Consider the following 23,819-nt stretch of genomic DNA (forward strand, 5'->3'; position numbering starts at 1 on the left):
GGCACTGCGAAAAAAAAATGCATATTGAGGAAATATATCTAGATATTTTCATTCAGCATTTCATAAAGGGCACATGTCCGCGTATAGTGATGTGCAATAACGTTGGCAAAGGGGACTATTGCGAACAGTGAACATGCAAACACTTGTTAAAAGTCATGTCATTTTGTAGCATAACATTAGCATGCCAGTAACTGCAAAGAATTATTTCTAGAGACTAAGGATCAAGTAACGAATATTATTGGCGCCAGTGGTGTGTATCTTACTTCTGAGCCTGTGCAATTATCAACATTTTTGATAACGAACCAAATAACAATAGGGCAAAAAGAGCCTTCAAGTAACAAATTGAATATGGAATGCACGTGCATTATTAAAAAGTTGCAAAATGAGAGGTAACAGCAGCTTTCATTAGATTTTTGAGACTGAATCAGTAATACTACATGTAAGTAGGTGGCTACACATTGAAGATACGTTCAGTAATGCACTCATCAAAAACAACTCTGCAGAAAAACTATCTGCTTCACATGTTTACAAGGTGAGCTCTATATGTATGCAGTCGTGCCCATATATGAGCTTAAACATGTTGCCTGTGGTGAAAGAGGCGCCAACACTGTACGGTAGCACCAACACAGATGATGCACACAACGTTCCGACTGATGGTATTTCCAAAATGAATTTAGTGTTTGTCGGCGTTAAGCTATAGGCTTGGTGCTCCTGCACTACTGGCCACCATGCCACAACTCACATTCAGCGCCACTGTACGTGTTGTAGTAACACGTACACCAGAAAGTCAAGACTTTCTATTTAATTGGAGGTGGCAGAAGGGAGTGTACAGTACTCTCACATGGTCTTTTTTTTCTGAGAAATGAAATACTATTTAGATAACATTCCTGGTGGTTATTTTTTTATGTATGCATCGAACGTGAAAGTAGAACTTGAGCTGTATAAAAAGCCAGGGTCAATGCTTGGTAAAAAAAAAAAAAGACGGGTAATGAAAACACGTCCATCCACCTTCTAACGCCTGGTAACACCTTTCCTACCCGCCTTAGAAAAAAAGAGGGTTGCGGCATAGGCTATCTTCATTTGTACTATGACGCCTGATATCTCAGTGCGTGAAATATACCCAATTTCTCATGCTGGGCTCAGGCACATTCATATATTTTTTAGAAACTCGCTTTAATGTGTGCACGCGAGCGCGTTCCACTAGCCGATAGCTTTATGGTGAACTGGTTTATTGGGAATGGTGAAGAGAGAGCATATTTTAATCTATTCAACTCAATTATAGCACTTCATTCAGCAATTTCCCGACAACCAATCTTACCTTGGCTACAGCGAAATGAGCGGCGCGCCTCTTCGTTCGGAACAGCTGGTGGAGTAATTAGCCCTGTGCTGGAGTAATTAGCCTCGCTCAGAACAGCTAAAGCAGTAATTAGCCCTGTTTGGAAACAGTAATCCATTTCTATTGGTTGCCATTCATTAGTAAATTGGCATTATGATATGATTAGTGAACCACGGGGTAGGTTCGCGTTTGCTTTTTAAGACAATTTCTATGTCTCAAACATTTCTTTTCGTTAAATCTTGATCTGTACGACAAAGTGTCGCTTGCCTATACATTCGATTGCGAACATTTCTCGAGCAATAATTGTGTTCGCTTGATTAAAAAAACTAAGACAATAAAGCATACAATGAGATTGAGTAAATCGTAATACGTGGCACATTGCGGAGAAAAAAAAGACAAGGAAATAGTTGAAGCACCTATGCTGAACAACGGCTAAACAAAGTCAATTAGAGGCCTTACGTGATCTTAATCGTTACGTGCACTTACTATGAAAAAGACACTATATCTAGCTTGTCACGTGACGTTACTGCACAGTCACTGAACAAATGGCACGTGTACCAATTTTAGCCACACGCAACATGAACTCGAAAGATTTGTAAAGTGAATGACACCTTAATATTTCGCAAGCTTTATTAATGGCCAGATAGCACGTGTCCAAACTCAGTGACTTTTTTTTGGTAAAGCCTGTTAGGCGTGTATAGTTTTTCTGGTCCTCAGCCATACGTCGGAAGCATAGGTCATCTTCAGCGTTACTACCGCAGTAATATCTCAAAGCACTACCCTTCATGCGCCACCTCAATAATTACAACTTTAACAATATCATGGTTACACTCTTGGAAAACAATTTCGAACAACCAGAGAACGGGAATCTTACTTTATCTACGAATACAACACGATAAAAAATAGAATGAGTGGACATCCTGTCATCCTTTCAGCATTATAATCATAGAAATGCACAAACGCGCCTGTCTAACGAGTCGCCGACCCCTTTCCACCAATTGCGAAAATAATACAGTTCCAATGATGCCGCTCCTTTACGCAACTGTAAGCTTGATTTGCATGTAGCTACCGAGGATTTATGGCCCTGTTAGCCGGCATGCACAGATAAACTATTCCGGACGTCGTACAGTAATATTACTGTAGTCAAGCTGTCTTTAGACTAACAAACATTCACTCGGTCCTTTTCTTTTACACCCCTTCTCCTTTTCTCTTCCGGAAACTAGCTTATCTGTATAATGAATATTGACGGTGGCGCAACATTACTGGCTGCTTCAGATGTTGCAGACCCGCCGACAAGTAAATATTGCACTGAAAGCCTGCCACCAATCTCTGTCTCTCCCGGTTTACCATGGTAAACGTCGAGGAGCCGCCCATACAAGATGCGCGCGGTCTTCACCACTTTCCACTTAAGAGCCATCGGACACAAAACTATGCCAATGTTCGCCTTCACACACACACACACACACACACACACACACACACACACACACACACGCACACACACACACACACACACACACACACACGCGCACACACACACACACACACACACGCGCACACACACACACACACACACACACACACACACACACACACACACACACACACACACACACACACACACACACACACACACACACACACACACACACACACACACACACACACACACACACACACACACACACACACACACACACACACACACACACACACACACACACACACACACACACACACACACACACACACACACACACACACACACACACACACACACACACACACACACACACACACACACACACACACACACACACACACACACACACACACACACACACACACACACACACACACACACACACACACACACACACACACACACACACACACACACACACACAGACGCACACGCACACGCACACGCACACGCGCACGCACGCACGCACGCACACACACACAGACACACAGACACAGACACACACACGCACACACGCACGCACGCACGCACACACACGTATATATATATATATATATATATATATATATATATATATATATATATATATATATATATATATATGCATGTGTGTGTATGTGTGTGTGTGTTTCTAGATATGTGCACAATATGCTCGAAAATGAGAGAAATCCAGTCTTTTTTTGATGCCTTCAGAGCACTATTTGCCGTAGTAATTCAACTTTTCATGAGCAGGGTTGTGTGGTTATATCAAATGGGGAAATCGAAGTTCATCATGCGACAAAGGTAACAAAAGTCTGCGGAGAAACCAAAAATCAAAGCATTGATGAGCGCAATAAACAAACTGCCTCAACGATGTCACTGTTCAAGACAACCATTGCAAAGGTGTTCAGCGTTTGCCATATTAGTATGCGCGCCACGTGGGCTGAAATTGTAGGCGCTGCCTGCACACCCACACAATGAAGTCGGTTGATGGCCGATACATTGAGGCTCACTCATTTTGGGCGTCTCACAAGAATAAGACAGTTGCGATCATCCGCGTTTTTGTTTTGGTTTCGCTGCTGTATATGGTTGAATTTCCTTACCTTGTGACTATTAACAGAGATACTTTTGAGAAGTCCCAAAGCTGCAAGGGGTTTTTCGTATAAGACAGTTCAATTGGATGTCCTGACTCCCACGGTTGGGAATTTAGTTTCTAATTTACTTGTCTTAAATACTGTTTCAAAGACGTATTTAGACATTTTAACGTGCCTGTGGCTACAGAAGAAGTAATTACGAAAGGATCAAATAAATATCGCACTTAGCCCCGCCGCGGTGGTCTAGTGGCTAAGGTACTCGGCTGCTGACCGGCAGGTAGCGGGATCGAATCCCGGCTGCGGCGGCTGCATTTCCGATGGAGGCGGAAATGTTGTAGGCCCGTGTGCTCAGATTTGGGCGCACGTTAAAGAACCTCAGGTGGTCGAAATTTCCGGAGCCCTCCACTACGGCGTCTCTCATAATCATATGGTGGTTTTGGGACGTTAAACCCCACATATCATCATCATCATCATCATCATCATCATCATCATCACTTACCTTGCCTCGAGTAATAATTTTATAGGTTCACAGATATTTTCACCAACCATGCCATGCACTACCTTGCAGTACAAACATGTCGCACACTGAGAAGCGAATACTTACATTTTATACTTTGTGTGAGCTTCATTAGCTTGCCACAGAAGAAAATGCTATGATCAAAAAAGTGTTTTGAGCCATTTTGTTTGTTAGCAACTTGTATACGAGCAAGAAAGTGATCATACTAAAACAGCACTTTGATGTTACATCTGCTGGCTAGAAATGTTACATTAACGTGCCTTTCCGGAGGAGGGCTCTTAAAATGCTGCACCATCGATTATTGCGAATGAACAAATACGGTAATATCTACTTTCATTTGAATTTATTTATTTCCAGTAATGGTTGTCTCGCATTTTCGTTTCGTTCCTATATTCTATCTTACTGTATATCTTTCCTCGCGAAGCTAATTATTTTCTTATTGCATTAAGTGTACAGCACAATATGGATGTTTTGACGCTTTCAAAATTACCCTTACTTTCTTTAGAGAGGAAACAGAAGCGAGCGTGTAAAGACCTTTTTGAAATGACTAAACCAGTTAAAGAAACCCCACCATATGGAAGTGCGCAGGTTGGTAGCCGAAGACAGTACGCTTCAAATAAAGCAGGCAACGTGTTTAGCTGAATGGCTAGAGCAGTCGCCCTTTTCTTCAGCTATTTCGATTCAAGTGTGGCTATAATATTTTTATGTACGTTTTGTGCCTTTTGAAAACACACCAGTTGCTTAAGTCTCAAGAAAATCCGCACGACGTTTCTGCACATTTCTTTGATGTAGCATTGAATGAAGAAGGGAATTTTCAAGGTTCATTTCTTTGCTGATTTCAGATGTAGCATTAGCACTTCTGAACAGGTACTCATTCCTTGTTTGTCTACATTGCCCTATAGTATATCCTTTCTGCATTCCTTGTTTACAGACTTTGCATATGACGTCATGTACACGTGCGCAAGAGTACCATTCAAGCGTGGCCAGCCAAGCGTGATTTTCCCTGTCGCTTCTTTTTAGCGTGGGTGCTGCGGTGACAAGAGCCAGGCTAAGTCGGGAGGTACAACAGCCACATTGTGCCTATTTACCAACAGACAGCGTTCATTTTCGGACAGGTTTCCACGTTCGCCTAACCTCGTTAGCGCGCGCGGGGAAGAACAAGACATCGCGGTGGTCTTAGATGCACCTGACTCTTTTTATGTCCAGTTTACGAAAAAAAAAACAGAAGTAGCAGAATAAAAATGGATGCGCAGGGCTGCCGCACGCGTATATAAGCAAACGATTTCTTTGAATTCGTGCAGAAATTTCAAACGTGCCCTCATTAATTATTGTTACCCATGCCATGCGCATGTGCAGGGTTTGCCTGCCGAAAAGAGGAGAGTTGAAGGTTCATCGCTGTCCCTCCCTTCCCCGCCCATATGATCCATGAATGGGATAAACTTATAACCCCATCCTTCCTTTTCTAACCTTGCTCGCACCTATGTCCGGTGCCTAATTACGAAGCTATCATTGATTGTATGTTGGTTTCGTGTAATAGCAGCTGAGGCACCGTGGGGTATTCTTCATTATTCTCGTCAATTTGAACCCTTTGCTATGATGTAGATCACTGGACAGTTGCTACAACCAGATCACGACGCGTGTCCGAGGTATCCGTTACTAGCACAGTATAGCAAGAATTTGACCTCGAAGGAAAAGCGGGCTCTGGTATGTCGTCGCCATCTGAAACCACGTTCGTGGTGCGAGCTATGAAACTAAAGGTTCGGGGTAGGACGCTCGCTGTTTGCCAGCGTTCCTGTGTCTTACGCTTTGCATGTCCATTCGTTGCCGGGTCTCATAATAGTCTTGGTCGCATTGACTTCGACGGTTTCTTGTAACTAGACTATCTTTATTAACCAAAGCCAGCCCAGGAAGTAAAAACAATGAGTAGCGCATTTTGACGACTGTTTGAACCTCGCTGAAAGATGGCCCAACAGTCGCGCATGCAGTGGCTCGGCTGCAGCGCCTCATGCGCCTAGTAGGAGGCGATGCCGATCACTCCGCAGCCCAGTCGGCCGCCTGCGTTTCCCGTCGAACGGCTGTCCGGATGCGTGGTTCGGCCCAAGTCGTCTTCCCGCTCGTGCACCTGTATGCAGTTTCGGGAGAAGCGAATAAGACAGAACAAAGAAAAGTTGAGGGGTATCACTAGGCATATTCTTAAGAGGCGAAAACGCGAAAGCCTTTCCTCTGGCTAAAATGTTGTAGGGACAGGTGCCGCGAAGCTGGCGGCGGATATAATTCTTTCTTACGCCGAGGGGATTTTCTTCCGCGGCGTCGTGGCTGCTTGATGCGGCCCAGCTGAGTGTTCACAGTGGCTGTACAGATTGATATTATGAACATCCCATTTGAAACGGGGTAGTGAGATTTGCGTAAAAAAAAAAAAAAGCTTGTAAGTTTTTAAAAGTTGGCTAAGTACATTTTCTTCGTCAATTATATATCTCTTATTATTAATGAAAAAAACGAAATCTTAGATTCACAGTCTAGTTTACTGCCCCTTACGGCGGAGAGTCCTTATTTTTACTACTGTTATTTTACGGAGAAAGCTGTTATGAGATCACAGCAAGGCTCGCATGTGCCGTAGCTGTCCGCTGCCGCCGGTGTCCGTAACCACTATCACATGAAATAGCAAAAAATATAAATAAACAACCCCAGTGACACAGTGGAATTCAAACCCGCATCCCCAACGTGCCATTCCAGTATTTTACCACTGAGCCTCCTCGGCTTTTAAGGAAAACTATTTTCAGTTGAACTTGACATACTGGAGGACAAGATAAATATATTACAATACACAACAGACATGACAGGACAATTACTGCAACCGTGAAGCAATGCTAAAGCACATCACTCCTTTAATTTCTTCACAGTAAGCAGAGCTTTGACCCTTTCGAATCATGTAAGTACACATTCATTTGTTCTTACTACCTCGAGAAAGCTTGATATACTTTCTGTAAAATACTGTTTTGCTGGTCTCCTGTCAGGGTCACAGTGAAATCCAGGCATTCGAGAGTGACATATTTTGTGGAAGGCAGTCATCCTGATTAAACTAAAAGGTAATCCATTACCACCGTCTATTGGTAAATATCTTATTTCATGAGAGTCTAACGAAAATTCTTTTTTTAATTGTCCCTTGTAATGCGTCCCAAATGTATACTTCTTCCCATCCGTGCAGGGAAACGTGGTCAATTGTTTTCTGTTTGTTAGAAATTAACATATCAAAACATATGGCATATCAAAACCATGCTTCTCTAGGAAGTGTTCTGGTGTGTAACTTAAAAAAGAAAGTTTTTGCATTTGGAGCTGCCTCCAATTTTTAAACTCGTTTAAATACATTCTGACCATTGCGTGCTATATATAGCACTCTACAGTGGGATGGGAGTATCACATAAATATATGTACAGTTTTTTTTCTTTCAGATTACAGGTGGTCAGTAAAATAAGGACACACAAAAACCGCACGCTGGCTACAACTTCGTTCATGTAGCCTTGCACAGACCCCGCCATAACTTAAGTGCCCACAACAAACTCAGACAACAGTCTACCTAGTCTTATTTGACACACCGTTAGAAGGAAAGAAGCTTCATCCCACACAAAAAAAGCTATTTACTATTTACTAACTGCTTTATAAACGGATGTCCTAGCCCATGGCCTCCACACACTTCACCCGTTTAAACAAATTCGTGCTACTGCACCTTTTGAGTTAAACCCCCCCCCCCCCTCCTCCCACAAATATTGCAAATACCCGACGTAATTTTGCCCCGACCTGGTGGTCTAGTGGCTAAGGTACTCGGCTGCTGACCTGCATGTCGCGGGTTCGAATCCCGGCTGCGGCGGCTGCATTTTCGATGGAGGCGGAAATGATATAGGCCCGTGTGCTCAGATTTCGCCACATGTTAAAGAACTCCAGGTGGTCAAAATCTTCGGAGCCCTCCCCTACAGCGTCTCTCACAATAATATGGTGGTTTTGGAACGTTAAATTCCACATATCATCATCATTACTGTGCGAGTCAGTCATCATGATTAAGTAAAAGAAGGTAATTCGTCATCATTTTCCGTTGCTAAATACCTGATTTCATGTAGGTCTAATGGAAATTATTTTTCATTGTCCTACAATAAGTTTCTACATTGGTATGTGGGGTTTAACGTCTTAAAACCACCATATGATTATGAGATACGCTGTAGTGGAGGGCTCCGGAAATTTCGACCCCCTGGGGTTCCTTAACGTGCACCTAAATCTGAGCACACGGACCTACAGCATTTCCGCCTCCATCGAAAATGCAGCCGCCGCAGCCGCGATTCGATCCCGCAACCTGCGGGTCAGCAGCCGAGTACTAGACCACCGCGGCGAGGCACCATTGTCCTTGAGTAGCGTCTGCCGATGTGAAACGCAGGCACTCCGAACCATTGAAATCTCGTCTTTGAGGGCAAACTAAGGGACAGTTAATTTTCTCGAGACTGAATAGGGAGAATGATATCGTAACGCATTTCAGAACAGAGTGCGTCGTCTCTTGCTTCTAGAGGTTTAAGCTGCTTTCGAAGGTCGAAACCACTTCAGCGAGAACATGCCGCATCTAAGATTTTATTCAGTTATCGCCAAAAAGCTGAAATCACCAATTAATGTAATTATGTTTTGGTGCGCCGCTTAAGCTTTTTGCGGGCGTTGACAGTGCACGCTACAGTGAATGGAGAATGATTCATTGCAACAGGAAAGAAGCACGCTGCAGCACCGGCGGTGAAAACCGAGGGTGAAGAAAATTTTACGGTGATCCTATATTTAGAAAAAAAAAAAACAGTACACCATCTCTCGCTAAAGGGAACCATGTGTAGATGCGAAGCAGCTGTCGCTAACGTTTACATTGGCGGCAGTGTTGCCAATTTAACCATTTTAGCCATATCTAGCTACTTTTGGACTCGTATAGCTACGGGAAATTTTATTTAGCTACGAGTTGCTGTTCTAGCATTTTTATCCATTTTATCCTAGCCAACTCTAAGTGTAGTGTAATGACTTCTTCTGGATTAATGCTGCGCGAGAAATACTTGTACACATATATAAAACCAACAGTCATTTTGTCCCAAGAAAGCATAGGGGACATTGTTTGTGTTTTTGAACTGTAGATATTGTCAAATATTTAAGGTAATTAAGTGCAAAAAAAATCAATGAAATGCCACCGAAAAAAACGTGCGATTTTTTGTCCACTTTGATTCCTCTTGATTGTCGACAAAGTGTAATGGCGTGCACACACACAAACATACAAACACACACATATGAAACAGGCAAGATGCCACAAATACAGCTTGCCAAGTGATGTGCTTCAGAAATTGGCATGATTGCGTCATATTCAGCGGCCAATTCCGGTACCACGGAAGCTATGTCCCTTTACCGCCACAACACTATACTTCTGCCCTTTTACGACTTTCTATGAAGAGTTCTTCGTACGCTTGTTTAAGATTATACTAGATTTTAAGTTTTTTGTTTTTGTTGTTCAGTGTCTGCTTTATTGTAAGCCCACTTTAAGCTTTCTCGTCAGCTTTCTCGTAAGCTAAGACGTGAAAGGCAAACATTATTTCATGAATGAATGATGGGAATCTGATGCAAATGATAGATGATTGAAGACACATTCGCTTCAGAGACACATGAGTTTAAAGCAAGAAATTCTTCACCCGGTGATCAGCAGAGCTTATTCCCATCACAGCTTGATCTTGGTGTCCCCTGACCTGGATGCATCTTGCATGCACCTTGAACTACAGGCGCTTTGACAATTCACTAAACAACGAAAGCGATCATCCCTCTTCGATCGCGTTGTTACACTGGGGTCTTCTCAGTGCTGGTTATTCAAGAAATGTTCAAAAAATGTTGGTTGATCTATTATGCACTGTTCATTTCTTTATTCAATTTTTTTTATATTGGCACACCCGTGATGTTTACAGTGCTTTGATGAATTCCCAGCTGCTCTTTGAGGGGAACGCAAGCTTTGACGCTTCTAAAACCACGCCTGCCCTAAAATATTGAAATCAAAGCAGGAACACTTTTCTCTTCGTTCATACATGTTCTGCGTAGTTTAGTGCAAGACGTTACTTGATAGATCTGTTTAAACTCTAAAGCAACGCAACTGCCAGTAGACTCGCCGCATGCATAGAATGTCGAAATACGTTTGAGAAAATACTTTAGCTACTTTTTAGCTCCTTGATAGATTTTTTAGCTGTTTTTAGCTACTTTTTTTGCTGAAATCTAGCTATTTTTTTCTCTTTTCCGACATTTGGCAACACTGACTGGCGGCGACGTTGACGCTGGCACTCATCGCGGCGTTGTGCAGGAGAGAAACCCGGGGAGGCGCAAAGCATGCTGGGCTGGACCAGTGTTTCCTATTGGAATAATGTAAATCACTGCTAATGGGCAATAACAGAAGGAAGAGGCCCCCAGTCCGCTTTTAGTTGAAGCGCATGCTGCGAACGTTTATCGTTCGGCAACGCACAGAAGAAATCTCCCACCGGCACTACCTTGGATGTCAAAATATAGTGCCTCTCTACACGGGGGTGGCCTGTGAAAGGTTGTACAGCACGAGCAGTTGGTTTTTTTTCCCAATCCATCTCTTTCTTTCTTTCAGTGATTAGTGATCTGTGAGAATAATGAAGGGCTGCAAGTTGCATCGTGTCTATCTTCTCCAGTTTGTACGTGCCGCTGAAGGGATTTTGTGACAGCAGACAGTTGTACTCACCCGAAGTGCTGTTACTGGTTTGCAATAAACTTCCCTGTGTCCAAGTTTTTTTGATTCCACGAGCAGTCACTTTTTTTAAGTCCAACTCGTTTTGATTCTGGGCTGCGATCACGCCGCAATACGTGCTGCCTCGTGTGAGGCCCACGGAACGGCTTTACGGTGTCGCATATTAGAGTGCTAAGCACTCTTAATCGGCAACCACTGTTTCTAAACACAAATATTTCATCTAAAACACTACTCTTCATTTATTACTTTGGCTGGGACAGCTTTCTGCTCTCTACTGGTAGAGTACCAATCCTCTAAATCCTGCGGCGGCTGCATTTCCGATGGAGGCGGAAATGTTGTAGGCCCGTGTCTTCAGATTTGGGCGCACGTTAAAGAGCCCCAGGTAGTCGAAATTTCCGGACCTTTCCACTACGGCGTCTCTCATAATCAAATCGTAGTTTGGGCACGTTAAACCCCACATATTAATCAAACGATCCTCTAAGTCAGTAAACACTTTTTCTAAACACAACTCATTAGCAGACGCTGACTGCGTCGGCGTTGTGAGGCCAGAGAGAGGGGCGTAAGAAAGGAGAGAGGAGGAGCGTAGGAGAGCAGAGAGAGAACGAGTGGACGCGCATGCGGAGTAAGGGTAGAAACGCCGCACAGCGGATTGAGCTCGACCTATAATCTGCTTCGCATCTAACAATGTATTTCGAAGTTCTTTAGATGGGACACACACTCAATGGTCTGAAGTAATGTGCGCGTCATGTACATGCTGTCCGTGCGTTGTCGGCAGATTTGAAGTGCGTAGTTAACTTTTGGTCACGTGCATAGATTAGCACATATTTCAAGCTAAAACTGCCATTAGGAAACTGAGATATAGCATATCAGGCGAGACATGCAGGTATGGGATAACTTTGCTGTGCTACATTTCGACGGCGTGTCATACCAATGAAAAAATTGGTGACGATGATCACGTTAATTAGGAACCACACCAATCTACAAAGAAAAATGCAAAGTGTGAGGCCGGGCTCGTCATTTTATTATGATACGCGCAGACGAAAAGACACAAAGAGATAAATATACTAGTGCTGACACAAATACATGTGACGAACACCAATGCATCCATGCATGCGTATGTAAAAGAACTGTCAACCAACGATAGAGCTTGTTTCTGCAGCTATATACCCTACGTGTTCAATGAACCAGCTTAGACAAAATATGCTATAAAAGGTAAATTGCATTCTCACGTAGTTTTAGTTTGTAAATGCAGATATTTCGTTCTAGTGAATTATCCTCTATAATATTGATATTTTTCTCGCGACTTAGACCCCCCCCCCCCCCCCCAAGTCTGTATATCTCAGCATTATCGCCATTGAAAAAATGATCTCAGGAAGCAAGATCACTTTCATTGGCTAACTGGACATTTTGCCAACAATAAACGAACAAACCACTCAAAAAAGCGTCCGCCCGGTCTGCCTCCTTCGTACGGTATATTCATCTCCCATAGGGCTGCCGGTATACCAAACATACTGCTGTTTTGCTGTGCGGGCAGTGCGACACCCGGTTCTTAGGTACATTGTATGTTTTAGAAGCTCATGTTCGGGCTTTAGTGTTCTTAATCCAACGCTTAGTTTTTCAGTTGTGGCTTTCAAGCAGAGACAATCCTTTTTTGTTATCGCGAAATTCTTCACGACGACGTATACCTCGTGCTCTAAGCCATTCAGACCAACCACGTTATGTTTAGCTCAAGCCGCACTCCACTCAAGTCTCTGCCTCAGTGGCCGCTTCGTAAACACCACTCGCTCGGCGCGTCCGCCAGCGAGGATTACGGGGCGTCCGGCTAGAGACCACGGCGGATACAGCGACGCAAAATTAGCTCAGTGACGCCCAGATTAGTTTGAACGGCTGGTTCAAGATGTAATTTAGCCCGCGTCCTTATTATCCTGCCAAGGTATTAAACGCTGCACCGAATGTGTATAGAAGAACGTGGCGTGCACACGAGGGGATTACTGTCCGCGGCTCATTAAACTGTATACTGAAAGGGGAAAAAAAATAAGGCTGAGCCGAGTTCGATGTGGTTTGGTGTGTTTGCAGGGCGTGGATGGCGGCCGCGGGGGGCGGCGAATCGCGTTTCAATTAGCTCCTCGCACGCCACAGGGTGCGGACTGAAACTTGGGCGCTCTTGTTTGCGCCGCCGCTCCGCAGCGTGTATTATCGCGGTCAGGTTCTCTGCCTCTGCGTGTGTCACGCGATGCGTTCCGCGCACGCACGTCGTCGAAGGTAATTTGACCCTCTTAGAGCAAAGAGCCTTCGAAATGGCAACTCATTCATCAATGAACCACGTGCAAGGAGCCAGAAAAAGAACGATTTAGTGATGCGGCTTCAACAGCAGCCATTACTGGCGTCCTAATGCGAAACCAGGCTTAGAAAGTAGGATCAGTGAAAACATAACTCTGAAATGTATGTCCAAAACGTCTTTTTGGCATTGTGTGTACACTAACATAAGAGAGAGAAGAACAGGAGGGAAAGGAAAGGCAGGAATGTTTACCAGCCTAGAACGACCGATATGCTACCCTACACTGGGGACAGGGATAGGAGAGTTTGAAAGATGGAGAACACTCACATAAGGTTTTGCATTTTAGTAACGTGGTACTAGCACAGGCGTGCACATAGCTCCTCACAATGGGAACACACGTTCGTCCTAGCAACTCCCCCCCCCCCCCCCCCTCTTACTATGTCACTGTATGCGCCAAACATGCAAGTGTAAATAGTGCATTTGTGAAGCATTCCTTGATTACATCAAGATTCAAGATTGAAGTCATCGCGAACAAGCGCGTGGACTACTTGAGGCCTTTCACATAGCCAGAACAGTGAAGCTCTATGTAGCGATTTATAGTTGTGCGGTATTACGTAAAAAGGAAGAACCTTTATGCAATTTTTATAATGTCAAAGCAGCCCCGCCACGGTGGTATAGTGGCTAAGGTACTCGGCTGCTGACCCACAGGTCACGGGATCGAATCCTGGCTGCGGCGGCTGCATTTCCGATGGAGGCGGAAATGTATATATATGGCCTGTGTGCTCAGATTTGGGCGCACGTTAAAGAACCTCAGGTGGTCGAAATTTCTGGAGTCCTCCACTACGGCGTCTCTCATATTCATATGGTTGTTTTGGGACGTTAAATCTCACATATCAATAAATAATGTCAAAGCGACAAAAGAACAGCTAAGGTCGAGACACACAGTAGGTGCAGTGAGCCTTGTATGTCCATGGGCTCCCGTAATTTTATATATTTGAGCACTATTTTTGCAAACAATTATTAGTCCAGCCACTCTCTTGCCTTCTTCCCCGTTTTCCGGGTTCGTTGGCTTTTGGTTCCATGTATATTTTCTCAATACATTGCACCAACTATCCCAACATCATGTTATGCTACGATATACTTCTCCCAAATATAATGTTGAAAATTAACTTGATTCGTTGAGCGAGGAATGTCTAGATAATGCTTCTACTCCTCAAGGTGCGAACGTGACATGTTGATGCCAACAATGACGATGGAAATGTTGAAAATGAATTCGAAATGGGAGGCAACATGCGAGAAAGTGCGATGACTCACAACGACTGCTCTTCCAATGATGCTTTGCGGGCCTTCCAGCGCCAGCAAGTGGTCGTAGAAGCTGAAGAGCGCCACTCCGTTCACGTCGGCCTCGATGTTGCCAAGATCGCCGATGTGCCTGCTCGCGCATCGAAGAAACGTAAGCACCGAGAAAAGATGAAACACTGGTGATGACTTTATTGAATGCACTTAGCGAGCTCATCTGCGAACAAACCTATGCCGAAATCGGTGTTATCTGATTTTTGGCGCGAAGATTCACTCCACATGCTACATAAGCAGTTTTGGTGGCCCACTTGAATGGGTTGTAATGAACGTTGGATTTCATTCCGTGCTGGTGCCGGGAAGAAAGTTAATTTCTTATCCCCACATTGTAGATGTAAGGTGCGCTGCTCAATACTCCTGGTGCTCGTTTCCTTTAGTGCAAAGTGTTCTTGTTGATTTTTTAAAGATAACTAGAAACAATCAAAAAGTATGTCTTAATTGTCACCCGAGTCGTACATGAAGCTCATTGCGTCCACTAGTCGCATCGTCGACAACGCTATAGAGACAGAGCGAGCTGCAGCGTCATCTAGTGAGTTGACTTTCAGGCAGAGCGTAACCGCGAGCGCAGGTGAAGTATTTTTTTGTGCCATTTTTTCGGTCACTGTTTTTGTAATGGTGGGCAAGCCTAGAGAGCCACGTGATGCACTCGTATTAAAACGTCATGCACAGATATTCTGTGCATTCTGTGCATTGTCAGACGGCGTGACACGCTGCTGCAGAATCACTTATATTAGAAGGTATTGTTTTTAATAAAAGGCGCGATTGTCGGTATGTCTGTTGGGTCTCGTGCGGCAGAAGAGAGAACGAAAAGATGGCGGAACAAAATTCAACGCCTATTGTTCGACTTCGCTCTTCTTTTATCTATGGGCCTCCGCTCATGATGAGACTTAGCAATATGTTAATTTTTGGTGTCTCAGCGATTTCAAGTGTGGCGTATTAATAAATAACGGGAGAGCATTATCCTTGAATAAAAGTATAAGATGGTGATAAATGGTAGGGGTGGCATAAAGCTTGAATGTTTGAGGGGTTACCCAAGCACAGCAAGTGGCAGAACGTGAGACTAAATGAAGTTCAAGCGGGTTATCAAACGTTACAAAAGAGCTAGATGCTATGGGCTTGTTTCAAGACAGAAAAAATTGTTAGCAGCCACAGTACTAGTTCTGCACCTAACTAAACAAGTTATCTAAGATCACCTTATGTAGTCGGAAGGCGCTCCGTGGTCAGCGTTGGCTGGATTGTAATGGGCGGCAGCGCTCTTGCAGCCTGCGTTGAAGCACAACAGCGACGAAGGCTGAAGTCACACATGTTCAGTGAAAAACGACTATTACCAAACAGGAAAATCTACTTTCCCTTTGCATGCGCGCCCTATCTCATCGCTTGGTATTCGTTGAGATTTCCGCGTTATTGATAAAATAGTGAATACGAAATGGTTAAGCCACTTGAACGCCACTCTCGGTGAAGTACATGTTTTAAAAAGCAGCATGCTGTACTTAGCCTTGGTGTTTTTATAAATCGGCTTCTCATGTTACCTTGTCCTTAGCGCTCTTTGCTCGCAAATATGAACAGCTGTGCTTGAAGCCCTTGAAAACAGCGGAGACCCTGACGCCTTCCGTAGCAACATTTGCGACCGGGCAAAGCCAAGGAAGGACACACGATGGCTCGATCACTCACCGCCGCTAAGGTCGCCGAACCGGTGCACGTGGAAGCCGTGCCTGCCGGGGCTCAGTCCGGTCACGTTCCCGTGCACCTGCACCTGCGCATAAGGGTTCTGCGCGGCAACAGCGGTGAACATTTGTATGCAAAGCAGCTCGAGCATACCGCGCCAGCACTTCAGGAGGGAAGTGAACGGGACGCCCGAGAGGCGCGAGAGCGCGCGCTATAGAAACGAGGTACACGCGGAGTTACAGAATGAGAACGTGAAGCAGGGACCTCTCAGCGTGGCGATGGCCCGCACAGAATGACAACGTCTGCCTTAACACGCGGTATTCAATATTAAGAGGGCTTTAAAGTAAATAAGAGAAGCCTTCTTCTACTTACTGATTAATTTGCAAATCAATCAATCAATCAATCAATCAATCAATCAATCAATCAATCAATCAATCAATCAAACAACCAACCAACCAATCAACCAACCAATCAACCAACCAATCAATGAAAAATGCAAATAAAGCATTTAGCATTGATTATATGTGGGGTCTAACGTCTCAAAACCTCCATATAATACTGAGAGACGCCGTAGTTGAGGACTCCGGGAATTTTGACCACCTGGGGTTTTTTAACGTGTTGGTGCTCGTACAAGGCAGAACTGCCGCTGCTGCTTCTTCTACTACTGCTACTACCAACACTACTAAATCCCGTATACTACTACTATTAATACTACTACTACTACTACTTCTACTACTACTACTACTGCTGCTGCTACTACTACTACCACTACCAGGCCCGTAGTTAGCAATTTTTCTCGGAGGACGGGGGGACACCTGCTGAAGCCTTGAAAAATTCTGATTTTCATTATTCTTGGTAGCCCAAATCCTCCATCCTTATTTCGGAGGAAAAGGGGGGGTGGCAGGTGGGTCTTAGGGCAACTTTCCTGACTATGCGCCTGACTACTACTGCTACTATGATAACAACAACAACAACAACAACAACAACAACAAAATAGAGGATCTTTAAGCTTCACTTTTCAGAGCTGAGCGCGATAGTGGTATCTTGTCGTTAGTTTGCAATTCAAATACTTAGTGCATGAAATCTTTTCGAACTTGCTTTGCACCCACTACGTGGCCTTAAGGTAATAGGCGCGGTAACGTCTGTGCCTTTTGTAGTGGGTGACACGCTTTAAACCATGAAGTCATTACGACAGTCGCATGTTATGACGTCCGATGGCAACGTACGCTTGTAGCACGCAGTATTACTGCAATGTTTCATGTTGATTGATTGATATGTGGGGTTTCATGTTGTATTGTATGGCATGTAAACAGGACGCATGTGTTTGTAAAGCATGAAAGTTACTTTCACTGCATTTACAAACAGAGGAAGTTATTTTCACGGTATTCAAAAGCAGACTCGTGGCTGTGTTGTGCAATACCTGCTCACAATCCTCAGTCGGACCAAGAACTTTTCATTACTCATTTGCAACTTTCTCGATTTTTCAGTCACGCACAAGATGAGGATTTTTCGCTCACAACCAACGACGCTGATGCCGTCACCGACACCGACGCCGGAATGTGTGCAAAATGAGCTGTCTAATGCTATCGCCTTAATAACAATACAATTTCCTGCAATAACCTGCACAGTCCTTCCATTCGTTATACCGTTATGGTCCATGAATTTCAACTGAAAAGTCTACCTGCGAAGCCTGTGCTCGTTCGATTTTTAAACGCATGAAAATGTCCGCAATTTGACTGATAAGAGCCAGCTTGTATATCATTGTTACCAATGCATCCACACAGAATGCTCACCACAGCATTTACTGTCTGCACTCATCCAAATAAAAAAAATAGAAAGAAACAACAAACAATTGAGTCATAACGTTGAACGAGCGCAATCGTACAGGCGTGTAACGTGCCGCCACTCCAAAGCCGTTTCTTCAGCGTGTTTTAATTTCAGTCAGTATTGCGGTGATTACGTACACAGGAGAATCGGGAAGCGCGGCAATATAATCTATTCGCTATTGATTTGCTTGCATTTGAATTCACGGTAACGGTAGTTTAATAAGCCCAATAACCGTGCAACGAAGGAAGGCCTGCACGCCTTAAAATATATCGCCAGCCTCAGTCATCAATTCTTCGCCGTCAATAAAAATGCCAACACCGTTCACTCTACGACGATGCCTTCGGAACGATTGACAATATTGTTCCACGCCGGACTCTTCTTTTAGGTTTTCGCATATACGTGCATTTGCCGAGCTATCACGATGGACACTCGTGCCATTTTCACCTTCTGCGCCTAAGCGGCGTATGTTTTCAGGTGATGGTGGTCATTATATCGGAGTTGGCCAGAAACTTGTTTCGCGAGCGCATCTAGAAGGCCGGCGAGTTCTCGTGACGAGGTAACGATGCCGAGCCACACTTCCGCTCTCTGGAGGGCGTCTTGTGAAGTGCGTGCCAAAGCAAGCCTCGTCGGATTGTACGCGTACGTTGTGTATATACAAACGCACCCTCGCGTACGCGGCTCTTCTCAAGGTCCCGTGTCCAAGGCGGCCGTCACGCTTTCTCTGCGGCTTCGCGATTCAAGCCCGTGTTGATATGAAAGCTTGGAGACACCCTACATCTGCGCAGTAGTGGCTTGTTTTTGTAAGACATACCAATAAGTCCAGGTGATAGTAAACAGAACCAAGTTACAGAACAGTATTTTTGTGATTAATATAATTCAGCAGCGATAGCAATTGAAACTAAAAGGATGTAAAAAAAAAGAAACAACATTCAGCCGGCTGCGAAAGAATTAAAAAAATGAGGCAGCTTCACCGCAGTGGTGCCAAGCCTGAAGCAAGTGCGGAGTCAGGCAGTCTTGTTTGTTCCTCTTAAGTTTTCTTTTTTATTTACCACTCTCCTTCTTTCTATTCTCTTTGACAGTCATTTAAGTGTTTTTCGTTTTTTTTTTATTTTTCTTCTCACTTTTTTTTTTTCCTTTCTTTCTCCTTGCGGGCGTGTTTTGGGTCCGATGAGAATTGCGAAGGTGCCATCCAGTATTTTCGTATCAATGCTCAAAGCATTTCGTAACGCTTATACTCCGATTGTGAGTGTCTTCCGTTAGGAAAGTATATTTGCTGTAACTGCACTTAGTTACTCTCTTTCCTTTGGTTGCAAAAAAAAAGAGAGATAAGGCATTAATTAGCAAGAACCTCGAGAACCTCGGTCTTCGCCAGACGTAAAATACATTCCTAATACACCAGTATATATTGAATCATGAAGTCAGTAGGCATTATGATTGGGCAGCAAACTGCCATCATAGAATGGGGTGGCAACATTTTAAGGCGACATTTTCGAACAGTACGCACATCACGCGGATCATAGAATAAATAGGAAATGCATAGTAAAAGAGCCATTATCTGGTAAAACATTATCGGGTTATTAGCGGGAAACATTTCTGGTTATTAATACGCATTTGGTACTACATTTGTGTCTCATTGCCTTCTTTTTAAGAATACCTGCCAACGCAGACGGTTACAATCTCAATTCGGTTAATAAGACACACTTGGTACTATATTTGTGTCTCACAGTTTTCTTTTGAAAGATACCTGCAAACACAGCCAGTTACAATCTCAAAAGAAAAAAAAAAGTGTATTTGACTTGTTCTGCTTTGTTACGTATACATGACTCTCTTAAAAGAGGCACTTCAGCTCTCTTTGGATGGTGGTTATACTCTCTTCTTTAAGTTATATGACCCACTAGAGCGTTAATATATCTATTTGACTGGAGTCATATATGTGTCATGTCCGGTATCACTGGGAAAGTAAGATATACTTTATATTTTGTTAGAGTTTAGTATAGTTTGTTCGGCGAGACGACAATGGAGACGCGCTTCCAAGACACGGACAGAGATGCGACATACGAGACGCATACAGCGCAATTTTCAGCTTGCCTATTCGAACATTAGAGATGCATCTCTTCCGCACGCTGAAGCAGGCGATACAAGGCATGAGAGTTATAATAGTGAAATCGCAATGACTTGAGTTCTTTCTCGGATAGCATCAGAGAAGCATACTGACACCGGTTTTGGTTCGTTCTTAAATTGATTTGGGTTGTATTACAGGTCTTGTCGATTGATTACGGTTAGAGAACGCAACCGTGCTCTGATCTAAGATGACCGTTATGACCACTTCTGATACTATCATAGTGTTTTCTAAGGTGATCGTTAAGGCATCGATCAGTTTACAATATTATGTACGCTACCATAGGCAAATAGATTTTCATATCACGGCAGTCGGACACCTAGCGATTTTTTTTTCTTCGTGTCTTACGCTGCAAACAGGAGGCCCCATGAGGCTAGTTTCTTTCAATTGCACAGTTTAAACAAATTTAGGGAGGGGCGAGATACGATAATCACAATCAACTATTAAGTAGCTTTCCTAAGTTTGTCAGGCAGACGATAAATATAAATAAAAGGAATGAGAATGACTGCTTCCCTAACTTTGCTGCTTAGCTGGTCGTTTTTCTGTCGTAGAATTTCTTCTTTATTGTTATTAGGCTTCCAGTGACTAAGATACCAAAACTAACACGTTATCAGCCTAGCTTGACGCCTACAGCAGACCGACATGAATTATTTCATAGGTGGATTATATAAACAGTTGAAAGTTGCGCCATGTGTGTATTTCTAAGCGAATGCCTGTTGTCGTCATCAAATACCTGATCCGCTGCAGCGCTCGCCTTGTGTGTTCCTTCACTTGTGTTACGTCTCCTTTTGAGCAGTATTTTCTTGTTTCATTTACTTGGTTCGCGTTAGGAGAGACACGTATACAAGTCCTTTCAAAAGGTGCGTTATGAATTCACAAGATCGTTGATCTGTGAACATCCTGTTGACGCCTTAAAGAAAGACGGGCTTGAAATGTGTTCATGAAGGTTGCTATAATAACACATGGAAGCAGAATACTGTGGCGGGTTGGTAAGTATTTATTGCGTTTTCAATGGAGGTGAAAATGCTGTAAGCCCGTGTGCTTAAATTTGGGTTGACGTTAAAAAACACCAGGTGGTCGAAATTTCCGAAGCCCATCACTATGGCGTCCCTCATAATTATATGGTGGTTTCGGGATGTTAAACCCTACACATTGATCATATCGATCGATTAGTATGAATTTATTGTTACTGGAGATTGCGTACTGATTGATGAAGGAGAAACAGAAAGAACAACGCGACACAAGCGCTCACTTTCTTGTAAAGTTTAAAGACGGAAAAACGAAAGAAAATAGGATGCGGAGTACCATTCATGCGTACCACTTCGCAGGAAACGTTACTCAACGACGTGCGTCACACGTTGCTTAAATAATTATTAGCATGACAACATGACACGGTGATAACACGTACCTGCCACAACCTGCAAGGCTTTAGGTTGTGTGGTACAGAAAGGATATATTTCAAACTATTAGTGCCAGAGATGACTGGCTCAATCAGGGGCCTGATTGGTGTAATAACACACAAGACAAAGCTGCCGAAGCTGCCTACAGCACGTTTATCGTAATTGAAACATCGGCATAGCAGATAAAAATGATAAGTGTTAGGGGGGAGGGGGAAGGTGTTCGGAAGACGAAGCTCGTTTGATCGCTGCTGATGGGTAGGCGAGGGAGCAGTGCTGCATTATTTGCTGCGAAAGCAAACACACGGTGAGTAGGGTGCTCTAAACGCACCACTCCGGCCATTTTATGGAAACCTCCAATGAATCTTTCTACATTATAATAACGAAATTCAGCCAATTCCCTGCAATTACCTCAAAACAAAAAAGAACAATAAATGCTAACCTTTTGAGAAAGTTTTGGGTTAAAAGAAATTAAAAGAATACTAGTCCTTGAACCAAATAACAAAGTGGTCTCTAAAATCTGGTTCACGATATAGCGGCTATACGCAAATGTAGTGCACAGATGAATGACCATATTGTTTACGCTGCACAGGCGAAGGGGACCTGAAACTTGTCTGTCAGATGCCTACCGGTATTTCCTGGAGTACCCGATCTTTCTAGAGCGAGCCCCTCGCTTGTCAAAGGAAACCGCAAGCGCACTTACCTCCTTAATGAACTGGATGGTGCCTGTTATGGATCCCGTGGTGAGAGCAGCAACTGCCCTCAGCACCGGTGGGTCGTCTGTGGGATAGTGTCCTTTGATTTGACACCGAACGGTCGCGAACGTCAGCGAAACCACAAGCGACGAGAACAGCAGCTGATGCATGGCGACAGTTGTGGCTGCGCGCACGCGACTTTGAACTGGCCAAGGAGGTCGCAGCGGGGCGTCGATGGTTGGGCGAATACCTGTTTGGATGGAGCCGTCGTATCGCCCTCGACTGGGTGGGTCGCTCGCTGTCTGGCCGCTATCGCCTTTCCCCGGCGCTGGTCTCGAATTGCGCGCACGGCGCGTCAGCCAGTCGCCGCCGCTGGGCGCGCCAGCATCTTCGCATATGCGGTGCGAACGAGAGACGGGTCTGTGTTTCGGCGCAATCGGAGACGCACTTCGCTGCCTTCGATGATGTCACAAGCGTGTACACGCTTCTCTGGAGCTTTTCCTTTTTGATTAAGGTATTTTAGATGCGGAAGCATCTTATACTCGCGCCTTGTAGTGCGCCGTCCACGCCGTCCGCACCGCTTCTCGAACGTTCGACAGCTGACGCGCGCGCATGCGCCGTCGCGCCGTCGCCCACTCTTCCACCATCTGTGCATCCCTTCCTCCTCTACACACCGCGCGCGCTTCACTCCTCCACCATCTGTGCACCCTTCCTCCTCTACACACCGCGTTCGACATCTACAATTCTCCTGATTCTCCAGTGGACGCGCATGTGGCGTCGCGCTTCGAGAACATTCAACAGCTCGACGGCATGCGCCGTCGAGCTGTATATATACTCAAGGTTGGTGCTCGCTCGCTCAGTTGCCGCTCGTCGGTTGGTTTGTACGGCGCGTCGACGTCCAAGGTCGCGGTGAAATGAATTCCAACGAATCCACAAACACAATGATCGACGTCCCTTCGACCAGCGCCGCCCTTTCGCATACGTGTGTACGTGTTCACTCATTTAACACCCCCTCCTACAACCACGTTAACCAATTTAGCCATCGACCCAAGTAAGTCGCAATTTAACACCCCATTTCACAACCACGTTAACCAATTTAGCCATCGACCCAAGTAAGTCGCACTTTAACACCCCGTTAACCAATTATATGCTCCGCATCCTCCTCAGTGTTCCCCCGAGGGAAGCTGCGGGCAATTTTTTTCTGCTCTTTTCATTGCGAGAAACTTCTGAGATATGTAGACCGTTCACGATTGGCATAGTTGCACGAAGTTTCACAAGAGAGATGGGAAAACAATTGGTTCAAGAGAAGATTGATTCAT

The 23,819-nt window shown here is 44.3% G+C and overlaps 1 protein-coding gene and 1 long non-coding RNA gene across 2 annotated transcripts in view; one reads left to right on the top strand and one right to left on the bottom strand.

The window, feature by feature from the left end:
- The window catches only part of LOC142817660 (uncharacterized), a 502,639-nt gene that overhangs the window by 81,088 nt on the left and 397,732 nt on the right, over positions 1-23,819 (top strand). The gene's annotated exons all lie outside the window — the stretch shown is intronic.
- LOC119175023 (superoxide dismutase [Cu-Zn]) lies at positions 6,274-22,919 on the bottom strand. The gene is made up of 5 exons (XM_037426190.2): positions 22,509-22,919; positions 16,469-16,565; positions 15,991-16,060; positions 14,756-14,873; positions 6,274-6,531 (listed from the first exon to the last, which is right to left on the bottom strand). The coding sequence occupies exons 1-5, from the start codon at positions 22,668-22,670 to the stop codon at positions 6,421-6,423; spliced, it is 558 nt and encodes a 185-aa protein (XP_037282087.1). The 5' UTR covers positions 22,671-22,919; the 3' UTR covers positions 6,274-6,420.

Source organism: Rhipicephalus microplus, chromosome 5, assembly GCF_043290135.1.
Source record: "Rhipicephalus microplus isolate Deutch F79 chromosome 5, USDA_Rmic, whole genome shotgun sequence".
Taxonomy (NCBI): domain Eukaryota; kingdom Metazoa; phylum Arthropoda; class Arachnida; order Ixodida; family Ixodidae; genus Rhipicephalus; species Rhipicephalus microplus.